General features: G+C 44.8%; 2 protein-coding genes across 2 annotated transcripts in view; one reads left to right on the top strand and one right to left on the bottom strand.

Annotated features, from left to right (window-relative positions):
- Positions 1-19,160, bottom strand: part of CLVS1 (clavesin 1) — a 150,105-nt gene that overhangs the window by 106,081 nt on the left and 24,864 nt on the right. The window lies entirely within an intron of this gene.
- LOC138445783 (S-phase kinase-associated protein 1) lies at positions 8,266-9,224 on the top strand. The gene has a single exon (XM_069600094.1). The coding sequence runs from the start codon at positions 8,363-8,365 to the stop codon at positions 8,852-8,854; it is 492 nt and encodes a 163-aa protein (XP_069456195.1). The 5' UTR covers positions 8,266-8,362; the 3' UTR covers positions 8,855-9,224.

Here is a 19,160-nt window from a genome sequence, read left to right as displayed (position 1 = left end):
CAAAGCCATGGCAGAGCAACTGTCTCATTCTAGCCCATAGAAGGAGCTGATGGTGGTCATGTTGGCTTTCATTATTACCTAAATGAACATGATATCCAGTGGAGAGTAATAGGAATTTCAGAGTGCTTCAGCATTATAAGAGATCACCTGTGGCTGAGATGTTTGGGAACATTTTCCATTGGCCTGCAATGGAGGGAAGGTTTGGACTCTGGACATATAAGGGAAAGGGCAGAAGGAGCCACATGAACAGAGTTGCCATTTCCTTCTCTAGGGAATCTTCTTGACCTAGGGATCAAACGCAGGTTTCCTATGTCTCCTGCATTGCAGGGGGATTCTTTACCTGCTGAGCCATCTGGGAGCATAGAGCCTATTGTCTTGGGGGAAACAGCAAGTTTGCCAGTGCCTTTGGGACAAGTGAAAAGGAATGTAGAAATACGGTTAGAGTTGGGATCCATCTTAATTCTGCTTGCTGGGAGAGCTACTGGCTGTTTATGCAGAGGTTGTAAGTTTGTGCTTTAGGAAGATTTGAACTGGTAACAGGGATTATGTGGTTTGGAGCTAGGGGGCCAGAGACACAGAGTCCAATTAAAAAGAGCCATTTGCAGCGTAGTGAGAGTGGAATGGAAATGATAGAGAAATGAGAAGAGCCGTGAAATTAAAACATGCTTGCTCCTTGGAAGAAAGGCTATGACTAACCTAGACAGTGTATTAAAAAACAGAGACATTACTTGCCAACAAAGGTCCGTCTAGTCAAAGCTATGGTTTTTCCAGTAGTTATATATGGGTGTGAGAGTTGGACCATAAAGAAGGCTGAGCACCAAAAAATTGATGCTTTCAAACTTTTTGGTGTTGGAGAAGACTCTTGAGAGTCCCTTGGACAGCAAGGAGATCCAACCAGTCCATCCTAAAGGAAATCAGTCCTGAATATCCATTGGAAGGACCGATGCTGAAGCTGAAGCTCCAATACTTTGGCCACCTGATGTAAAGAACTGACCATTGGAAAAGCCCCTGATGCTGGGAAAGATTGAAGGCAGGAGGAAAGGGGGATGACAGAGGATGAGATGGTTGGATGGTATCACCAACTTGATGGACATGAGTTTAAGCAAGCTCCAGGAGTTGGTGATGGAGAAGGAAGCCTAGCATGCTGCAGTCAGTGGGGTTGCAAAGAGTCAGATGCAACTGAGCAACAGAACTGAGCAACTGAACTGATGAGGGACAGTACCCAGGATTTAGTTACAGATTAGATATAGAGGTAAAGAGAGGAAAGACAGTTATACCACTACAGGCCAAAAGGAACTCGATTGGGTAGGAAGTGAGTCAGAGGTGCTGTAGCTGTTCCTAGTTCTTACATAGTAAGAATCAGCACCCAAGAAAGCAACACACAATATTCATATTCATATTAATATGACTTGATCTTGGAGCTGTCAAGGGGGTGCCTAGAAGTGCATGGTTCTGTGGGGTCTGAATTCCTGCCACATGAGTGATGAAATATCACCTGAAGTAGAATCATGTCTGCAGGAAAGAACATTTCCTGTTCTCTTCAAAAGAGAAGAGGACAGCCTGTGAGCTCCATCAGGGCTGGGAGTGTGCACTATTTGTTTTTGAACCCCTGTAAAACTCTGGTACCTACACATAGTAGATGTTCAGTAAATGATTCTTAGTAAAAGAATGAAGGCAAGCGTTAAACCAACCCATTCTCTCTCTCTCTGCTCAGCTCAGTCACATCCAACTCTTGAGACCCCACAGACTGTAGCCTGCTGGGCTCCTCTGTCCGTGGGATTTTCCAGACAAGAATACTGGAGTGGGTTGTCATTTCCTTCTCTAGGGGATCTTCTTGACCTAGGGATCGAACGCAGGTTTGCTATGTCTCCTGCTTTGCAGGAGGATTCTTTGCCTGCTGAGCCATGGGGGATGCCCTCGGTCAAGCCTTTGGAAACCGTAAAATGCTGAAAATAGTCAAAACCCACTCTGGGAGCATCAGTGGGTAAATTTTCTTCCTCTGCAATGCCTCTCATGCTCATTGTTAGGGGCAGCGATGTCACATGTATGTCCTTAAGTCCTTTTTCCATCATGGCTCATATGTATAAAATAATATGCTACTAAGTACTGTGGGGTACAAGAAAGGGAGGGGCTTCCTGGATGGTCCATTGGTTAAGAATCCGCCTTGCCATGCAGGGGACACCGGTTCAGTCCCTGGTCTGGGAAGATTCCACATGCGGACTGAGCATCACAACTGCTGAAGCCCGTGTGCCCTAGAGCCTGTGCTATACAAGAGAAACTGCTGCAATGGGAAGCTCTCGCACCACCACTAGAGAGTACCCCCTGCTCACTGCAACCACAGAAAACCCTCGTGTGGAAGCAAAGATCCAGCGCAGCCAAAAAGAAATAATTAAAATTATTTTTAAAAAAGAATGGAAAAGAAAACTAAGCCTTAAGCTTAATTTTGGTTTAAGAGAGGGCTATGGCTGCATTCACCTAGAGTGGGTAATAAGTGGATTACAGCCTAGAAGAGTTAATAATAAATGCTAGATGGATGCTTACAGATAGGAAGTCTGGTATACCACAAGATTCTTAGTCCATTGGGAAAGAATTGATCCCAGAATACCACTTTAAGACAGCCTGAAATGCAAGCAAGGAAGAGGTTTATTTCATTAGCTCTCTAGATGGGGATTGGGCCAGCATCCATAGGGAGCAGCAGCCACAGAAGGAAGAAACCACCCTGATGGAAGTGAGCTATGAGCATTCCCTCTATTACTAAATGACTATGAAAAATTAATTTCATGCTTGTCTATTCTGGTAACTCCTTTGGCTGAGGAGCTTCAGAAAAGTAAAAGCTAGGAAGAGTCTCCAAAATGCAAAAGAGCACTTAATACTAGACATGGAGCTTTGTTCCTATCAGCTTAACTGCAAGGTCTCCTCTGATGTGGGTGGATGGCTGTGAATGGATACATTTCTCTTACTTACAATGGAATTCATGACATTTATAGATCTCACATGGAGTTCATGGTAATATACTAGCCACTGCTTGAAATGGAATATTCTTTCCTCTGTCTGGCTCTTAGAGCCATAACATCGCTTTCAAGATAAGACATTGGACAATAAGGTGAGGAGGCATTTTAGGAAAATATGCATCCCATGGTACTACATGATTTTGCCCTCCTGAGGTCCTTCCTTCTGGGTGACATGCTGCAATCACTCTTGCAATCAAGAGATTCCTTTTTGAAATCATAAACTCTGATAACAGTGTGTAAGACAGTTCAAATTAAATAGTGCATTACCAAAACAACTCTATAGATGTTATGTTTCATGGAAGGCACACCTGTGACTTGAGTTGAAAGTATACTGCATCTCATAATTTTAATTAATTCATAAAATTGCCCATCTCTAACAAAAACTCCAAACCTCTGTACTTAATAAAGAGATCAATATATCCTGGCAGGAAAGCAAGAGAAGTCCCAAGGCTTAAAACCAAGAGAAGTCCAAAGACTCTAAAATTAGTTGTCTATAACTGGGAGTCTCAACCCTGAAAAATATGGGTAATTTACATCAGAAGCTTTATTAGAGACTGATTGAATTTAGAGAGGCTGCAATCGCATTGAAGTTTTCAAAGTTGGTTTATCCTTTCCCCCTTTTGAAAATTCTAGCTTTCTAATCATAAGCTTTTGAAACAACAGCAAAGCAATCAAGTGCATGAAAGATTAAAAGGAGAGAGCCACAGGAAATCATTATATAATGAAAGGGAAAGGCTTATTTTCATAGATGATATATTCGGGATAGCTTTATAATCAACTCTGACAGAAATACCACTTGTTGGCTGGTTTCCAGATAGATATCTCTCTATCTGGCTATCACACTTCCACTGTTCAACCTTCTCAAGACACCTCAAGGTCATTGGATTCTCGGAGAGAGAGAGATAAGGTTCCCATGACCATCACAGCTCTCAGCCTCAGGAAGACCCTTACCACTACTAACACCATCTCTAAGTCTTGGCTCCAATAAGGCAAGTTTCCTAGGAAGAATTTTTGATCTTGATCAACTCCTATAATGTGATGGCTCACAAATTGCAGTAACAGCAAGCAGTTTTGTCATCCTTCTGAAGCTAGGATAAACATATTTTGTGTCCAGAGGGGACAAGCCTTTTGCAGACCCCACCTGCTCATCTTCCAGAACTGAACACGTGCTTCACTTCAGAAAAATCCCCTTTTGAAAAGGTTCCAGAAGAAAGGTTGGACCTGAGTGCTTTGCCTATGATATTTTCTTGGCAGGTCCAGACATATCAGAATAGAGTTGTGGGGATTCCTAGTGTTCTCCTAGAAGAGGGCCCCCCTGCACATTCCCTGGGCCCCACCCCAGTCCAATTCACGTGGGTCATGGAGCCACAATAGGAGTTTCCCTGGTTCAAATGGTAAAGAAGCTGCTCAAATGGCAAAGAAGCTGCCTGTAATGCAGATGTGGGCTTCGATCCCTGGGTTGGGAAGATCCCCTGGAGAAGGAAATGGCAACCCTCTCCAGTATTCTTGCCTGGGAAATGACATGGACAGAGGAGCTGGCAGGCTGCAGTTCATGGGGTCACAAAGAGTCAGACATGACCTAGTGACTAAACACATACACAATGGAGGTGAAAGAGTAGCAAACTCTCTCCCTGAACTCTCTTCACATTGGGCTCACTCACTAAGCCCAGTGAAAACGCAGGCTCTTATTTTCATCCTGCTGATTTCTGGGAATCAGAAGCAAAACAAAAGGTAATTTGTGAAATGTTCAGAGGCTCCATGTGTTAATAGTTCATCGAACAGCATTAAAACAAACACAGGGCCTGGTTGATTTTCCTGGCTGAGGGACAGTGTGCTTGGAGGGTTAATTTTACTCTGTAAGGGAACTTTACTCATGGAAGCTCTGACACTCCTCTAGGGAATTATTTTATGGAGGTGGTTAAAGACAACATTGGTTTCTTTTACTTAATTACATCACAGATTATCACTTGGCAATTCTCTAAGCAATTAGAGCCGGTGGTTATTATTTATTGCTGCCACTTAACAGTAGCTACACTGCAGGAGATACTGTAAAACATCAGCATACATTTATCTTCAATGTAGCTCCAAAATATCCTGCCCTGAATAGCAGAAGAAAATCTGGAAAATGCATTGCATATGTATGTAGACACATAATTTATGTATTTAAAATACTCACACCAAGAGAAAGTACATTTTAGGACTTGGGATTTTGCTGTAGGAGGATTTCATTGCCTATCTTTATCTTAACAAAATATCAGAGATTATAAGGGACTGCTTAGAAATATCAGCAGTTTAATTTCCAGAGTAACGCAGTTAAATGCCCAGGCTCTGGAAAGTTTTATCTCCACATTTCCCTCTTGCTTTGATCCTTGTCTGCTACAAATTAATGAGCTATTACCCATTCCTCTTCTATTAGTCAAGGCACAAGGAGGACATTTCTAGTTCTGACCCATACGAACGTTCCCAGAGGAAAAAGCTGGAAGCTTCTGTCTCCTTTAATCACATTCAGCAATCTGGGGTGGTATTTGCCCACCAGGGCTTCCTTAGCTTCTGCAGGAGACTCGGGTGTGGTCCCTGGGTGGGGAAGAGCCCCCGGAAGAGCACGGCAACCCACTCCAGTATTATTGCCTGGGAAACTCCATGGGCAGAGGAGGGTGGTGGGCTACGGTTCACGGAGTACAAAGAGTCGGACATGACTGAAGCAACTTAGCACATCACAGCATACTTTACGGTAGTGTATAGAGGACAGTGGTCCAGTGTCTTCATTTCAAGCCCAGGATGTCCAGAAGCAAGCCTAACAGCAGCAGTGACGTAGCTGGTACTACTGTTCTTCTCAAGGCATGGCAATGTGTAGGACTGAAACTGTTTTCTTTACTTTCGCTTTGTTGTTTGCATATCATTTGTGTGAAAAGTGTTATAAACCAATTGCAGTACAGTACCATATAGCTGGTTGTGTTAGTTCGGGACTTAGGCTAACTTTGTTGGACTTAACAAACAAATTGGACTTACAAATGCACTCTCAGAACAGAGAGTAGTTAGAACATTTGTAGTTAGAGGACTTACTGTATTGATGAAACCCCCACCTTGACCAAACTGCTTCTTTCTGGAACAGATGAGGACGTGCATCCATTCCCTACCAACCCCTTCATGCAGCCTAAACTTTTCTAGAAATTTCCATCTGCCCAACTGTGGCAGCCCACCAGGCAAGCAGTACTCCATTTCCATTGGGTTGCACAGGCAGACAGACCTGAGAAAGCCTTCACAAATATTACAGATGCCCCTTAGCTTTGCTACTGTCTCTGCCACCTGAACCAGGAATCACACAGTTAACTAAAGTCTTCCACTCAGCTTTGTTTCCCCTACTCAGCATGGTAATTGCTTTGTTCCCTTTTGCTTTACCTTTGATTTCAATGCATATAAATAAAAACAATAAGAGGGGGGTAAAGGAGAATATGCATTTTCTAAGCTGTCTGAGGATTGACGATTGTTTGGATGTGTGTGTACTTCTAACAAGACAGCTGATTACACCATTAGCTTATCTTCAGAGTAATAAAAACTACCATTCAGGAACCAAAAGTCTACTAATGGCTTATTGAAGTCGTTCCCTCCTGCAATGCATTAGCATCGTACTTTACCATAAGGAGAAAAGCGTGTTCCGATACAACATCAGACAATGCCACATATACAGGCTTGCAGGAGACATAGCTCACTTGGGAAATAGAAGAAGTGAAGAGAACTATCAAGTGAGGGATGCTAAATGAAGCATGGGCTCCTAATTTCTCTTCCATGATCAGAAATCCTATGGAGAAGGATGAGTAGGGGAAGCCACAGTTTAATGCGATTTTTGTTCATTAGTCTATACAGCAGATAAAGTTAAACCTTTCTTAAAACATTTCTTGCCTGGCAAAAAGACCAGGTGCCTCAATGATGCAGTTCAGAGATTATTTCCATGCGGCTTAAAAGACACAGGCAGTGTCATACACACCTGTGTTGTGTTTGGAACTTGCTAAAAGGCCAGAAGTGTTTCATTTAACCTCACCAACTGGTGAAAGTTTAACTTATGGAGGCTAATTCTTTGGGTTTTTAAAGAAATATTATAGAAAATCTTGTCTATTTTTCACTTGTATTCTAGGGGAAAATATTTTGCATGTATCTGAGGTTTATCTTAATATTTTTACCCCTAAGTTTTTTTTTTTAAGTCTTTATTGAATTTGTTACGATATTGCTTCTGTTTTATGTTTTGGCCTTTTGGCCTCAAGGCATGTGGGATCTCAGCTCACCCACCAAGGATCGAACCTGCACCCCCAGCACTGGAAGGCAAAGTGTTACCACTGGCTTGCCAGGGAAGTCCCAGCTCTTGCCTTTAGAAGCGGATGTCCCCCACATGCTCTGTGATCTTTCTGAGTGAGCTTCGGTCTGTCAGAGCATCTAGAGTAGGGCACTCGTGAAGCGTCTTGAGCAGTGTGATGCCAGCCTAGTCTTTGCTTTGAGAATAAAAATTAAAATGCAAGTGCAATTTTATCATAATTTTCATAAGGGTTATTGTCAGTAATGGAAAAAATACAGTTACAAGAATTATAATAAAAAATGTGGTTGATAAGTGTATGGGGCACATGCATGCATGATAAGTCACTTCAGTCATGTCCGACTATTTGTGACCCCATGGACTGTAGCCTGCCAGGCTCCTCTTTCCAGAGAATTCTCCAAGCAAGAATACTGGAGTGGGTTGCCATGCCTCTTTCAGAGGAATCTCCCTGACCCAAGGATTGAACCCGTGTCTCTCATGTCTCCTGCAATGGCAATCTTTACCACTAGCACCACGTGGGAAGCCCATGGGGCACAAAGACTTGAAAAACAACGTGGGTCTTGCTTCATCCTGGCTCTGGAGGGTGACTGTCAGGCGCATTGCTTTTCTGCAGCAATGCACTATTTAACATAAGTTAATAAAAGGATTTGTTTTTATTCAAAAACCTTCAATATGATCGGTTAGAAAATCACCACTAAAGAGACACTGCACAGGAGCAGAGGAGCAGTTCTAAGCCAACAAAATACACACCTGCCTTTTGATAACAGTGGGTCACACAGATGCAGATGTAATTTCCCATATTATCCATTTCATATGGTACTCTTTCATTCTTTCTAGGATAGCACTTTTTCTTAAGTAGTTCAGACCCCAAATGATGTGCCTTTTGCAAAACTTCAATTTAAGCAAGACAAAAAAGACATATATTTATCAAAATATGTCTCATGGCTGGTAGTGGCCTTGTTCTCCGCTTTTCAGTTTTGCTGATTGACGACGTCGCCCTGCTCACTTCAGCCTGCGGCCCGCCATCTCCTTGAGACCTAACACCATGCCTTCAATTAAGTTGCAGAGTTCTGATGGAGAGATATTTGAAGTTGATGTTGAAATTGCAAAACAGTCTGTGACCATCAAGACTATGTTGGAAGATTTGGGAATGGATGATGAAGGAGATGATGATCCAGTCCCCTTGCCAAATGTTAATGCAGCAATATTAAAAAAGGTCATTCAGTGGTGCACCCACCACAAGGATGATCCTCCTCCTCCTGAGGATGATGAGAACAAAGAAAAACGAACAGATGATATACCTGTTTGGGATCAAGAATTCCTGAAAGTTGACCAAGGGACACTCTTTGAGCTTATATTGGCAGCAAACTACTTAGACATCAAAGGTTTGCTTGACGTTACCTGCAAGACTGTTGCTAATATGATCAAGGGCAAAACTCCTGAGGAGATTCGAAAGACATTCAATATCAAAAATGATTTTACTGAAGAAGAGGAAGCCCAGGTACGCAAAGAGAACCAGTGGTGTGAGGAGAAGTGAAATTTCATGTCTAACGCTGTAACACTGTAAGGATTATTCCAAATACTAGTTGCACTGCTTTGTTTATAATTGTTAATATTAGAAAAACAGTCAACAAATGCAGCAGCAAGTCAATTGTATTAGCAGAATGTTGTCCTCATTGCATGTGTAGTTTCAGTACAGTTCCCAAACTTAAGGCCCAGTTTCTTCTAGGATGATTGAAAGTTTCTTTTCTTTGCTCTGAATAAAATTTAACTGTGGGTTCCCTATAGAAAGTGGCATTTTGGGCTTTCCCTTTTTGTAAAGCAATTTCTGCCTAGTTTATTGTCCAGTTAATTTTAGTTTAGTGACTTTTAAAGTTGGTGTTGTAAATAAAGCAACTTGCAGAAAACCTTCTGAAAAAAAAAAAAATATGTCTCATGGCTAAAAAGTCAAGGCCAATATTAGAACCAAGGAACATAATAAAGCTGCTTGTTCAACAAGGGAAGAAGCATCTCAGGTCCTATTGGATATTCATTTATTCATTCATTTATGGAGAACCCCCATGTATGACCTGATGCTTGACTCTAGAACAGCTGAGATAGAAGGCCAGCTGCACATTCTCTGGTCTGTACTGCAAGATGCCGGAATTGGGGGGAAGAGAGGATATTGCTGTGGGGTTAAAGAGGAGGCAGAGGTTTTCCAGCAGAGCTAGTTTGCTCTGTTTCCTGGAATCAGTCTAACCCCACCAGCATGTGCTGAGCTCTGTGCTCCACCTGGCCTCCTGAATTAAAGAGATTAATCTTTCGCTGTGCTCTGGATGGTCCTTGGGACGTGTAACCATAGTGGTTTATGTTGGAAGCTCTGGAGCCCGACAGCAGGGTTGAATGTTGTATCTGAAAGTATCATCTTGACTTGGCCAAGCTTGTTTTTTCATTTGTCTGTGACTCGAGGTCCTTTTCTGTATCATTAGAAGGAGAATGCTAAATTCCTAAGATTTGGGTGAGAGAATTCGCTTTGAAAAGTTGCGCTAAATATCACGCATTCTTTCAGCAGAGGGTAACTGAATTCTATGTGCCGTGCATTATACCTGATGCAAGTACAATAGAACTGAAGGCAGCGCATCTCTGGTTGGCAAGTTGACCATTCAGGGGACTGAGAAGAAAACCAAACAGTAGGCCAAACAGTGGTAAGTGCAGTGGTGAACAGGATGCCAAGCAAGGCGGGCAGATAGTCCAGGGAGCTTGGTGTAGTGTGGGTATTGGCAGTACATGCAGACACCAGACCTCAGTGGCCAAGTCACAGAGGAGCTAAGACCTCCCCATGCTGAGTCTGAGGCAGAGTCCTCTCCTCTTAGCAGGACTCGGGTCTGCTCTCTTCTCTCTCCTCCCACCAGGCCAGTGATGCTATCAGAGGGCCCTGAGCTCCCTCTGGTTGGGGAGGAGAGTTCTTTCCCCTCTGCAAGAGGCAGAATGGAGCCAGGGTGAGACCTGGGCATAAAGAAGAGGGTGCTAATAAGTGGAGCCTGCTGGACATGCCAAGGAGGAAGGACAAGTGCAGTCCAGTTCACCACTGAAGCTAACAGAGTTAGCTACCACCTAACACTTTCATTGCAAATATCCCTTAAGAATCTGGGGTTTGGGAAGGTGGGTAACTGAAGGTTGGGGACTTCCCTGGTGGCTCAGCAGTAAAGAATCCAGCTGCAATGTAGGAGCCGTAGGACATGCAAGTTTGATCCCTGGGTTGGGAAGATTCCCTGGAAATGGGCATGGCAACCCACTCCAGTATCCTTGCCTGGAGAATTCTATGGACAGAGGGGCCTGGTGGGCTGCAGTCCATGGGGTCACAAAGAGTCGGACGTGACTAAAGTGACTTAGCATGCGTGCAACTGAAAGTTAGAAATTCTGTCACTTTCCACCGGAAAGCCAACTAACACATTTTCATGACTCTGAATCTGCCTTTCTTAAGATGCACAGTATTAAAAGCCCTCTGGGATATACAGCACTGAACTCAGGCTCCATTCAAAGAGAGGAAACAGCAGCTGTTTTCACTGAGGGGCCTTCACACCCAAGTCTTCTTAAAATTCCCTTCAAAGCCATCAATTAGATTCTGGTAGCTTTATCAAAACCTGCTGGTACAACCTTGACTTTGGCCTCCAGCATTAAAGGGTGGAAAATACTGCCAGACTGTCTCCTGTGTATATTATTTTGTCTGAAACAAAATTCTAAACCCTAGGGGAAAGTCAGTCTTAGTGACACTTGAATCCACCTGGATTGTAATTCTCGGAGGCATGCAGCGCCTGGGGAGCTGGCCACCCCAACAATACCAGATGGCGGGTGCAGAGTTGATGAGGGACCCTCCTGAGAGATGCTGGAGGAAACGAGCACGGATGTGGGTTCCCAGCTTGGGAACCAGGCCTGTGATTTGGCACATGCATATTCACAAAGGCCCCGAAAGAGAACTGCCAGCCAGCTGTGAACACACTGTATCTGTGGAAAACAGCCCATGGAGGACAATGAGAACAGGGCCTCGAACAGAGGACCTTCCACTCATTCACGGGTTTAACACAGGTCTATTATCTTTAACAGCTTTGCGCCTCTGTCCAGTTTTAATCCTGGCAGTCTTTACACCTTGTTCCCTCTAAACAGAATGATGGACTTAGCAATGAGTGGAATAGAATGCATCCTGATGTGGGCTAGAATGACAAACGCCAAAACCATCCACAAGCAGAAGAGGAAATGTTTTCTATTGTTTATCTACTGCTGCTGCTACTGCTGCTTCTAAGTCGCTTCAGTCGTGTCCGACTCTGTGCGACCCCGTAGATGGCAGCCCACCAGGGTTCTCCGTCCTTGGGATTCTCCAGGCAAGAACATTGGAGTGGGTTGCCATTTCCTTCTCCAATGCATGAAAGTGTAAAGTGAAAGTGAAGTCGCTCAGTCGTGTCTGACTCTTCAAGACCCCATGGACTGCAGCCCACCAGGCTCCTCTGTCCATGGGATTTTCCAGGCAAGAGTACTGGAGTGGGGTGCCAGTGCCTTCTCCTGTTTACCTGCTGGCCATAGCTTATTCTTCTAAGTGCATTTTAAAGGCATGTGTTTGTACCAACAATACTTTTAAGAGAAGGCCATTGTCTTCAGTGCCTGCATCCTGCCTGTGATGTTTGCTCTGAGCTGACAGAATCCACACCTGGTTACAAAACATAACAAAGCAAAACCCAGGAAATACAAAGTGTCTTCCAGCCCACAAACTGCCAACCTGAAAATATTCTGCCTCAGAGTTTTAACGATTATTGAAACAGTTAAAAAAAGAGATTATTCAGAAACAAAATTTCTATTTACTTTCAACAATAGGATATCGAAATTCATCCAGACTGAAAATGTACACAGCCTTGCTAGAAAAGCAACAGTTCCTTTTCTTTCTTTTTCACTCTTTTCCTCTCCCCTTCCCTCCCTTCCTTGTCTCCTTCCTTATTTATCTTTCTTCCTTCTTCCTTTCTTCCTCTTTCTTTCTTTTAATACTTCACCAACTTGTCTGTGGTATACTCTTCTGAACTGCTGTTGCTGATGAGACCCAGGCCAAATATTTGAGTTCTGGGCCACTTCAGTCAGTGCCCTCCAAGGGACATGTGACCAGTGTCCTTCCTTAGACACAGGTCACAGGCCTGGCTCTGGATGGGCCACTTCAGTGCCTCAACGTGCTCCAATGTAAAGACCTCTTGCATCCTTAACAGAGGTCCTAGTACCTTCGAGCTGATGCCTAGATCCTATGCCTTTCTGCTCCGTCCACCTGACTGACTGTTCCCAGGGCTCAGGTTGCTGTGGGGTGAGAGGTGTCACCTTTCCTTGGGTCACCACCATCCCCTTGTGTCCACTAATGAGGAGAGGGTAGAGGCACCCTGTGACAGCAACTCCTGCTGACCCCTCGAGGGCTGCCCCACTCTCCACCATTCTCTTGTCCCCCATCTTCAAAGCAGCATGACGTGCTTAGTCGCTCAGTCATGTCCGATTCTTTGTGACCCCGTGGACTGTGGTCCTCCAGGCTCTTCTGTCCATCAGGATTCTCCAGGCAAGCATACTGGGTTGGGTTGCCATGCCCTCCTGCAGGGGATCTTCCCAACCCAGGGACTGAACCCGTGTCTCTTAGTTCTTCTGCATTGGCAGCTGGGTTCTTTACCGCTAGCACCACCTGGGTCAGCCCTTAAAGCAGCCTAAGCCCCTCAAAATAAACACATGCACACACACACACAACACCCACCCACACACACAGAGCATTCCCTTTTGTCACCAAACCCTGTGACCCAGGAGGGAGAGCAAGGAAGGGTAAACTGGCTGTGAATGAGACCCTAACTGGATCTAAGTGTTGAGTGTTTCCCACTCTGGATCTCAGCTCAAGGGAGCAGTGTGTGGCTCCTACAGCAGGAAGGAAGGCGGCTCCTTGGGAAACCCTGCTGATTATGGCAGAGTAGGATATTTGAAAGCGCAAAGACACAGGTTGGGAACCAGAAAGTTCTGTGCTAGGATCTTGTGTCCTTATTTAATTGGGTAACCTTAGGAGCTGACCTAACATATCTGAACCACGATTTCCTCTTCTATAAAGTGAAGAGGATCATAGTATCTTCCGGGTTCACTGAGAGGATTAAGATAAGAAAAGAAAGAAAGTGCTCAGTCGTGTCCGACTCTTTGCGACCCCATGGATTGTAGCCTACCAGGCTCCTCTGTCCATGGGATTTTCCAGGCAATAGCACTGGAGTGGGCTGCCATTTCCTTCTCCAGGGGATCCTCCCGACCCAGGGATCGAACCCGGGTCGCTGGCACTGTAGACAGACACTTTACCATCTGGGCCACCAGGGAAGTCCTCAGCCTATATCAGAGGTCCTCAAAGTGTGGGAATTTCCTACAAATGCAAGTTCCTGGACTTCCCTGGTTGTCTGCTGGTTAAGGCTTCGCCTTTCAGTGCAGGGGCTGTGGGTTCGATCTCTAGTGGCTCCTAGCTAAGATCCGACATGTCTCATGGCCAAAAAACCCAAAGTATAATACAGAAGCAATAGTGTAACAAATCCAACAAAGAGTTTAAAAATGATCCAAAAAAAAAAAAACAGTGCAAGTTTTCAGACACCACTCTAAGCCTACTGAGCTTGAACCTCTGGGAGGGAGGCCCATCAGGGTTTGATTTTCACAGACATTACAGGAGATTCAGGTGTATCCTCAAGTTTGAGAACCACTGGTCAATTTAAAGATGCCTGTTACAGTGTCTGGGATTGTAGATGCTTGACAAATTATAGTCTTTTTCCTCCCTATTTCCCCATTCAGAAATAAAGAAGTATAGAGCCTTAAAATTTTTCCCTAACCCAGAACAATTCAATCCATTGAGATACTCGCAGAAATAGAGGCTCTGTGCCCAGCATTATCAGGATAAAAAGTGAGGTGAGAAAAGATAGGTTGTACTGGGCTTCATGGGTCATGGACTTCTTCCTGAGAAATGCAGAGATGCTGAAAATTGCCAAAATTGCCCCATTTTACAGTGTCAAATCTCAAGGTTCCTGCAGCCGGTTACTTGTCTGGGAGTGAGATCTTTTTAAGATCAGTTCTTCCACTAACTACTCGTATAAGCTGAGGAAAATCCATTTTTGCAATCTTTTCTTTCTTTATCATCATTTTTTAAAAAAGGACCCTACTAAATATTCTCTAGTAGTCTGTGTGAGGTGGTAGAACAAGTGAGCTCTAGATGTCACACAAACCAAGATATAGATTCTAGCTTGGCTGCTTGCTTACCTGTATGACCTTGGGTGGGTTATTTAACGATTCTGGCCTTTAGTTCTCTCATGTTGAAAATAAAGACCACAATACCACACTCTGCACATCTATTTTGCAGACTAAATGGCTATATGTGAAGACACTTAAGCTAGCTCACATCACAGATCATCTGACCCCATCGGGTCAGATGGGGGCTGATCTGAAAGGTGGGACACAGCAGCAGAAGTCTCTGAAACATGCCGGGTGCTGTGGTGTCTGGATACTCAGGGAGCATGGAGGGGGAAGGGCATTTGAAGCAGACTGTGTGAGTCAGAGGGAGGGGAATCGGAGAGCCCCAACTGGAAATGGGCACCACATGCAGAAGGCAATTGTAGGGTGAACAGGAACCAGAAGGATACTGCAAACCCAGTGGTCACCAGACAGGAGCTCATCACAAGAGGAAATTATTGCCTAGCTCACTTCTTGTGGCACAGGATTCTGAAACACCAGCAAACATCCCTGGAATGCTCCGGGACACAAGCAAGGCCCAACCTACTGCTTCAAAGCATTCATGACATTCAGACAGGAAAGGTTGGGATAGACAAGGATTGAGAGCCACCAGTCCTGATCTTGCAGTCAACTTGATCTTGCAGTCAACATGGGATGCCTGGGTGAGGGGATGACCTTTGTGAGCTACTATAGTCAAAAATCCAATTCTGAACTACTGACCTTTCAGTTTGAGAAACAGAAGCTGAGAAAGCCTTGTAATTCTTATCCTGGAACCTTGATTTACCCACAAAGGCTCATATGGAATTCATTTTACATTTTCCAAATTACTCTTTTTGCCATACTCTATTCCACTCTGTGTTTTTGGATGCAGGAGATTTGTTTGGTTTTAATCTATTTTTTCCTTTTTGCTACTGTAGAGTATATTCATTCTTTTACTTTTCCTTGTTGTTGTTGTTCAGTTGTGTCCAACTGTTTGTGGCCCCATGGACTGCAGCATGCCAGGCTTCCCTGTCCTTCACTGTCTCCTGGAGTTTGCTCAAACTCATGTCCATTGAGTCGGTGATGCCATCCAACCATCTTGTCCTCTGTCGTCCCCTTCTCCTCCTGCCTTCAATCTTTCCCAGCATCAGGGTCTTCTTTCTCAGTGAGTTGGCTCTTCGCCTCAGGTGGTCAGAGTATTGAGGCTTTAGCTTCAGCATCAGTCCTTCTAATGAATATTCAGGGTTGATTTCCTTTAGGATTAACTGGTTTGATCTTGCAGTCCAAGGGACTCTCAAGAGTCTTCTCCAGCACCAAGTTCCTTAGATGGCTTGTATCTGGCACTAACTGCCTTTGTCAACTTGACAAACCTCCAGATTCATGAGCTTTTTTCCCCCTGCCTGCTTATCTCCCACCTTTTTTTTTCTTTCCTAGGCCAGCAGTCCCCAGTCTTTTTGGCACCAGTGATTGGTTTCCTAGAAGACAATTTTCCCACTGACTAGGGAGGTAGGCGATGGTTTCACGATGATTCAAGTACATTACATTCATTGTGCACTTATTTTTTGTTACATCAGCTCCACCTCAGATCATCAGGCATTGATCCCAGAGTTGGAAGACCCCTGTTCTAGGCTACTCTTGATTTTTAAGGACGTGGGTTTCTTTTCTTTGTCATTCTGTCAGGTTATTGTTATCACTACATTATTAACTTTTAACTTCCCCCAGTCTCCTCTTTCCACCTTGCTCCCTCCTCCCCTCACACGTTATCCCACGGAGATCTGGTGACAGGACAGCGGGAGCTATGCTCACTTCTACTCCTCAGTCAGGGGGTGGTAAGGATTCTTCTTGCAAGAAAAGGCATGATGCAAAAAAACAAAAACAAAAAAAACAATGAAACGCTTTAAGACTGGCTTCTGCCTCTAAAATTAGGACATGCTGCGCTTTACTACCCTCTCATTCCCCGGTGGTTCAGTGCTAAAGAATCCTCCTGCCAATGCAGGAGATGTGGGTTCGATCCCTGGACTGGGCAGATCCCCTGGAGAAGGAAATGGCAGCCCACTCCAGTATTCTTGCCTGGGAAATCCCATGAACAGAGGAGCCTTAGCAGGCTACAGTCCATGGGGTCGCAAAGCGTCGGACACAACTTAGCAACAAAACAACAACATTTTGAAACAATATATTTGTTTCCCTTTTGTTTGTTACAAGTGGGAAATGCTACAGCATTTTAGAAGTTACAGTGAAAGCTACAAAGATCAAATAGTACCAAAACAGAGCCCTATTACTCACAGAGGGAATTATGAGTCTCAAATTGGGTTAAAGCCTGGAATTTCTCCAGGATGAGTGGATGGTGAGACTTTATACTCTTGCAGGGAAGCTTGAGTGATGTCATAGCAACTGCTGGGAGCAGTGCCCTGTCTGCCTAAGGGTCCCCACCCCACGGTGACAGCTCAGAGTGGCAAAGAAGGTCCGCAAGCATGGAGAAGCCCTGCCCCACATTGTTTTCCCCAGTGATCCTACTCCAAGGGGCTGTGCCTCTCCTCTCAGACAGCGTCCATCTGTGCCCTGACCCTGGCCTCTGACCCCTTACCCGCACCGTGCCTACCCCCCGCACCACCCCCACAAAGGGTCCCTTTATCCGCCACACTTGGTGTGCCTGCTGCTTGAGTTCTGACACAGATTTTCCTTCAGGGAAGGGCATGCCACCCCAGGATGCTTGGATATCTGAGCCCCTAAAAATTCTGTATTTGAAGCAAAAGAGAAGAAATCTACTCTTATTGCAGCCTGTTTCTCACAAGGAGTGAAACAGAAGTTTGTTACTTTTTAGAATATGAAGTTTGATACTGGGAGACAAAGCCTTAAGCTGTAAAGTAAACTCTGCTGCTGCTGCTAAGTCGCCTCAGTTGTGTCCGACTCTGTGCGACCCCATAGACGGCAGCCCACCAGGCTCCCCCGTCCCTGGGATTCTCCAGGCAAGAACACTGGAGTGGGTTGCCATTTCCTTCTCCAATGCATGAAAGTGAAAAGTGAAAAATGAAGTTGCTCAGTCATGTCCGACTCTTAGCGACCCCATGGACTGCAGCCCATCAGGCTCCTCTGTCCATGGGATTTTCCAGGCAAGAGTACTGAAGTGGGGTGCCATTGCCTTCTCCAAAGTAAACTCTAGATAAATATAAACGTGTTACCTAGGTTTTCACTACATATTTACGAATAGACTCCTACTCTGAAGAAAACTGGCTTAATAGTTTTGGTGAGGAATAGAAGGGAGATGGTGGGGCTTCTCTATGCCTGCTAGACCTCTTTCCCACTTGTGAGCTGTTGGCCTGGGTTGTTGTTGTTTAGTGGTTAAGTTGTGTCTGACTCTTTGTGACCCTATGGACTATAGCCTGCCAGGCTGCTCTGTCCATAGGATTTTCCAGGCAAGAATACTGGAATGATTGCCATTTCCTTCTCCAGAGGATCTTTCCAACTCAGGGATCGAACCTGAGTCTCTTGCTTTGGCAGGCAGATTCTTTACCACTCAACCACCTGGGAAGCCTGGAATGAGGCCCCACAGGCACACCCAGAGCTGCTCCCAGCAGTTGCTATGACATCACTCAAGCTTCCCCTCAGAGTATAGTCTCATCATACCTTTATCCTGGAGCATTTCCAGGCTTTAACCCAATTTGAGACTCACATTTCCCTCTGTGAGTGATAAAGTTCTGTTTTCTTATTATTTGATCGCCTAAGAAGGAAAAAAAATCTCTCGTCAGCCAGAAAAGACTATTTTCCCTAGCCCACTTGGATGTAAGCTTTGCTGCATAAAGTTCACACAGCACATTTGCCTTTGTGATCTTCGCTGATACTTCCTGATTTAGAGCTCGTACCCTTCGCTCCACCTGATAGGTCCTGGTCATCCATTAAGACCCTGCGTAGCCATTGCTGCCTGCCCCAACCCCCACCACGTGAGGTGTCTCTCCTCTGCATTGCCATGGCAACCAGCATATTTATTTCTCACAGACAGCACTTGCTACACTTTATGGAATTACTTTACTCTGTTATTGCCCTCATTAGCCACTTAATTTTTCAGGGGTAGCCATCTTGCTTATTTATGTGGACAGTGTTGAAATTGATCCAATTTTTGTGATCCTGGAAAACAGCAAAAGTTAGGCAATCACCCCCTCCTTTGTGTTCCAGCAAAGCAGGCTGGTGGCAAAGAACCACCCTGCCCACATGACATAGATCAGACTCACACAGCTGCCCCCTCCCTGGTTGACCTGTGACACAGAGTCTTCAGCTCCCCGTTCTTTGCCTCATAAATGATCAGCTGACCTGCTGGTCGCCACTGATCAAAGGAACATAATGCTTGTTAACTGAATTAGGTTAAGGTTCTCTCCTTCCCCTGGGCCCTGAAGGTTGGCTCAGCCTCCCTTGGTCTTAGGTAAAACATTCTCTGATCTACTCTCTATCTGGCCATCCTTTCATCTCACCTCCCACCTCCAGATCTTTCTAGCCTTGTTTACTTCTCCCTGGGAATGAAAACTCTTCCTGCTTAAGCCATGAGACCCTCACAGATCTTATGTTCCGAGTACTCTCTTTATTGAAATCGTCCCCTTCCCCTGATGTACTAGGGGGACCCAAGGGACCTTGGGATG

Source organism: Ovis canadensis, chromosome 9 (assembly GCF_042477335.2).
Source record: "Ovis canadensis isolate MfBH-ARS-UI-01 breed Bighorn chromosome 9, ARS-UI_OviCan_v2, whole genome shotgun sequence".
Classification (NCBI taxonomy): Eukaryota; Metazoa; Chordata; class Mammalia; order Artiodactyla; family Bovidae; genus Ovis; species Ovis canadensis.
Note: the sequence above shows the minus strand (reverse complement) of the source record. Positions and strands in the feature narration are given on the sequence as shown.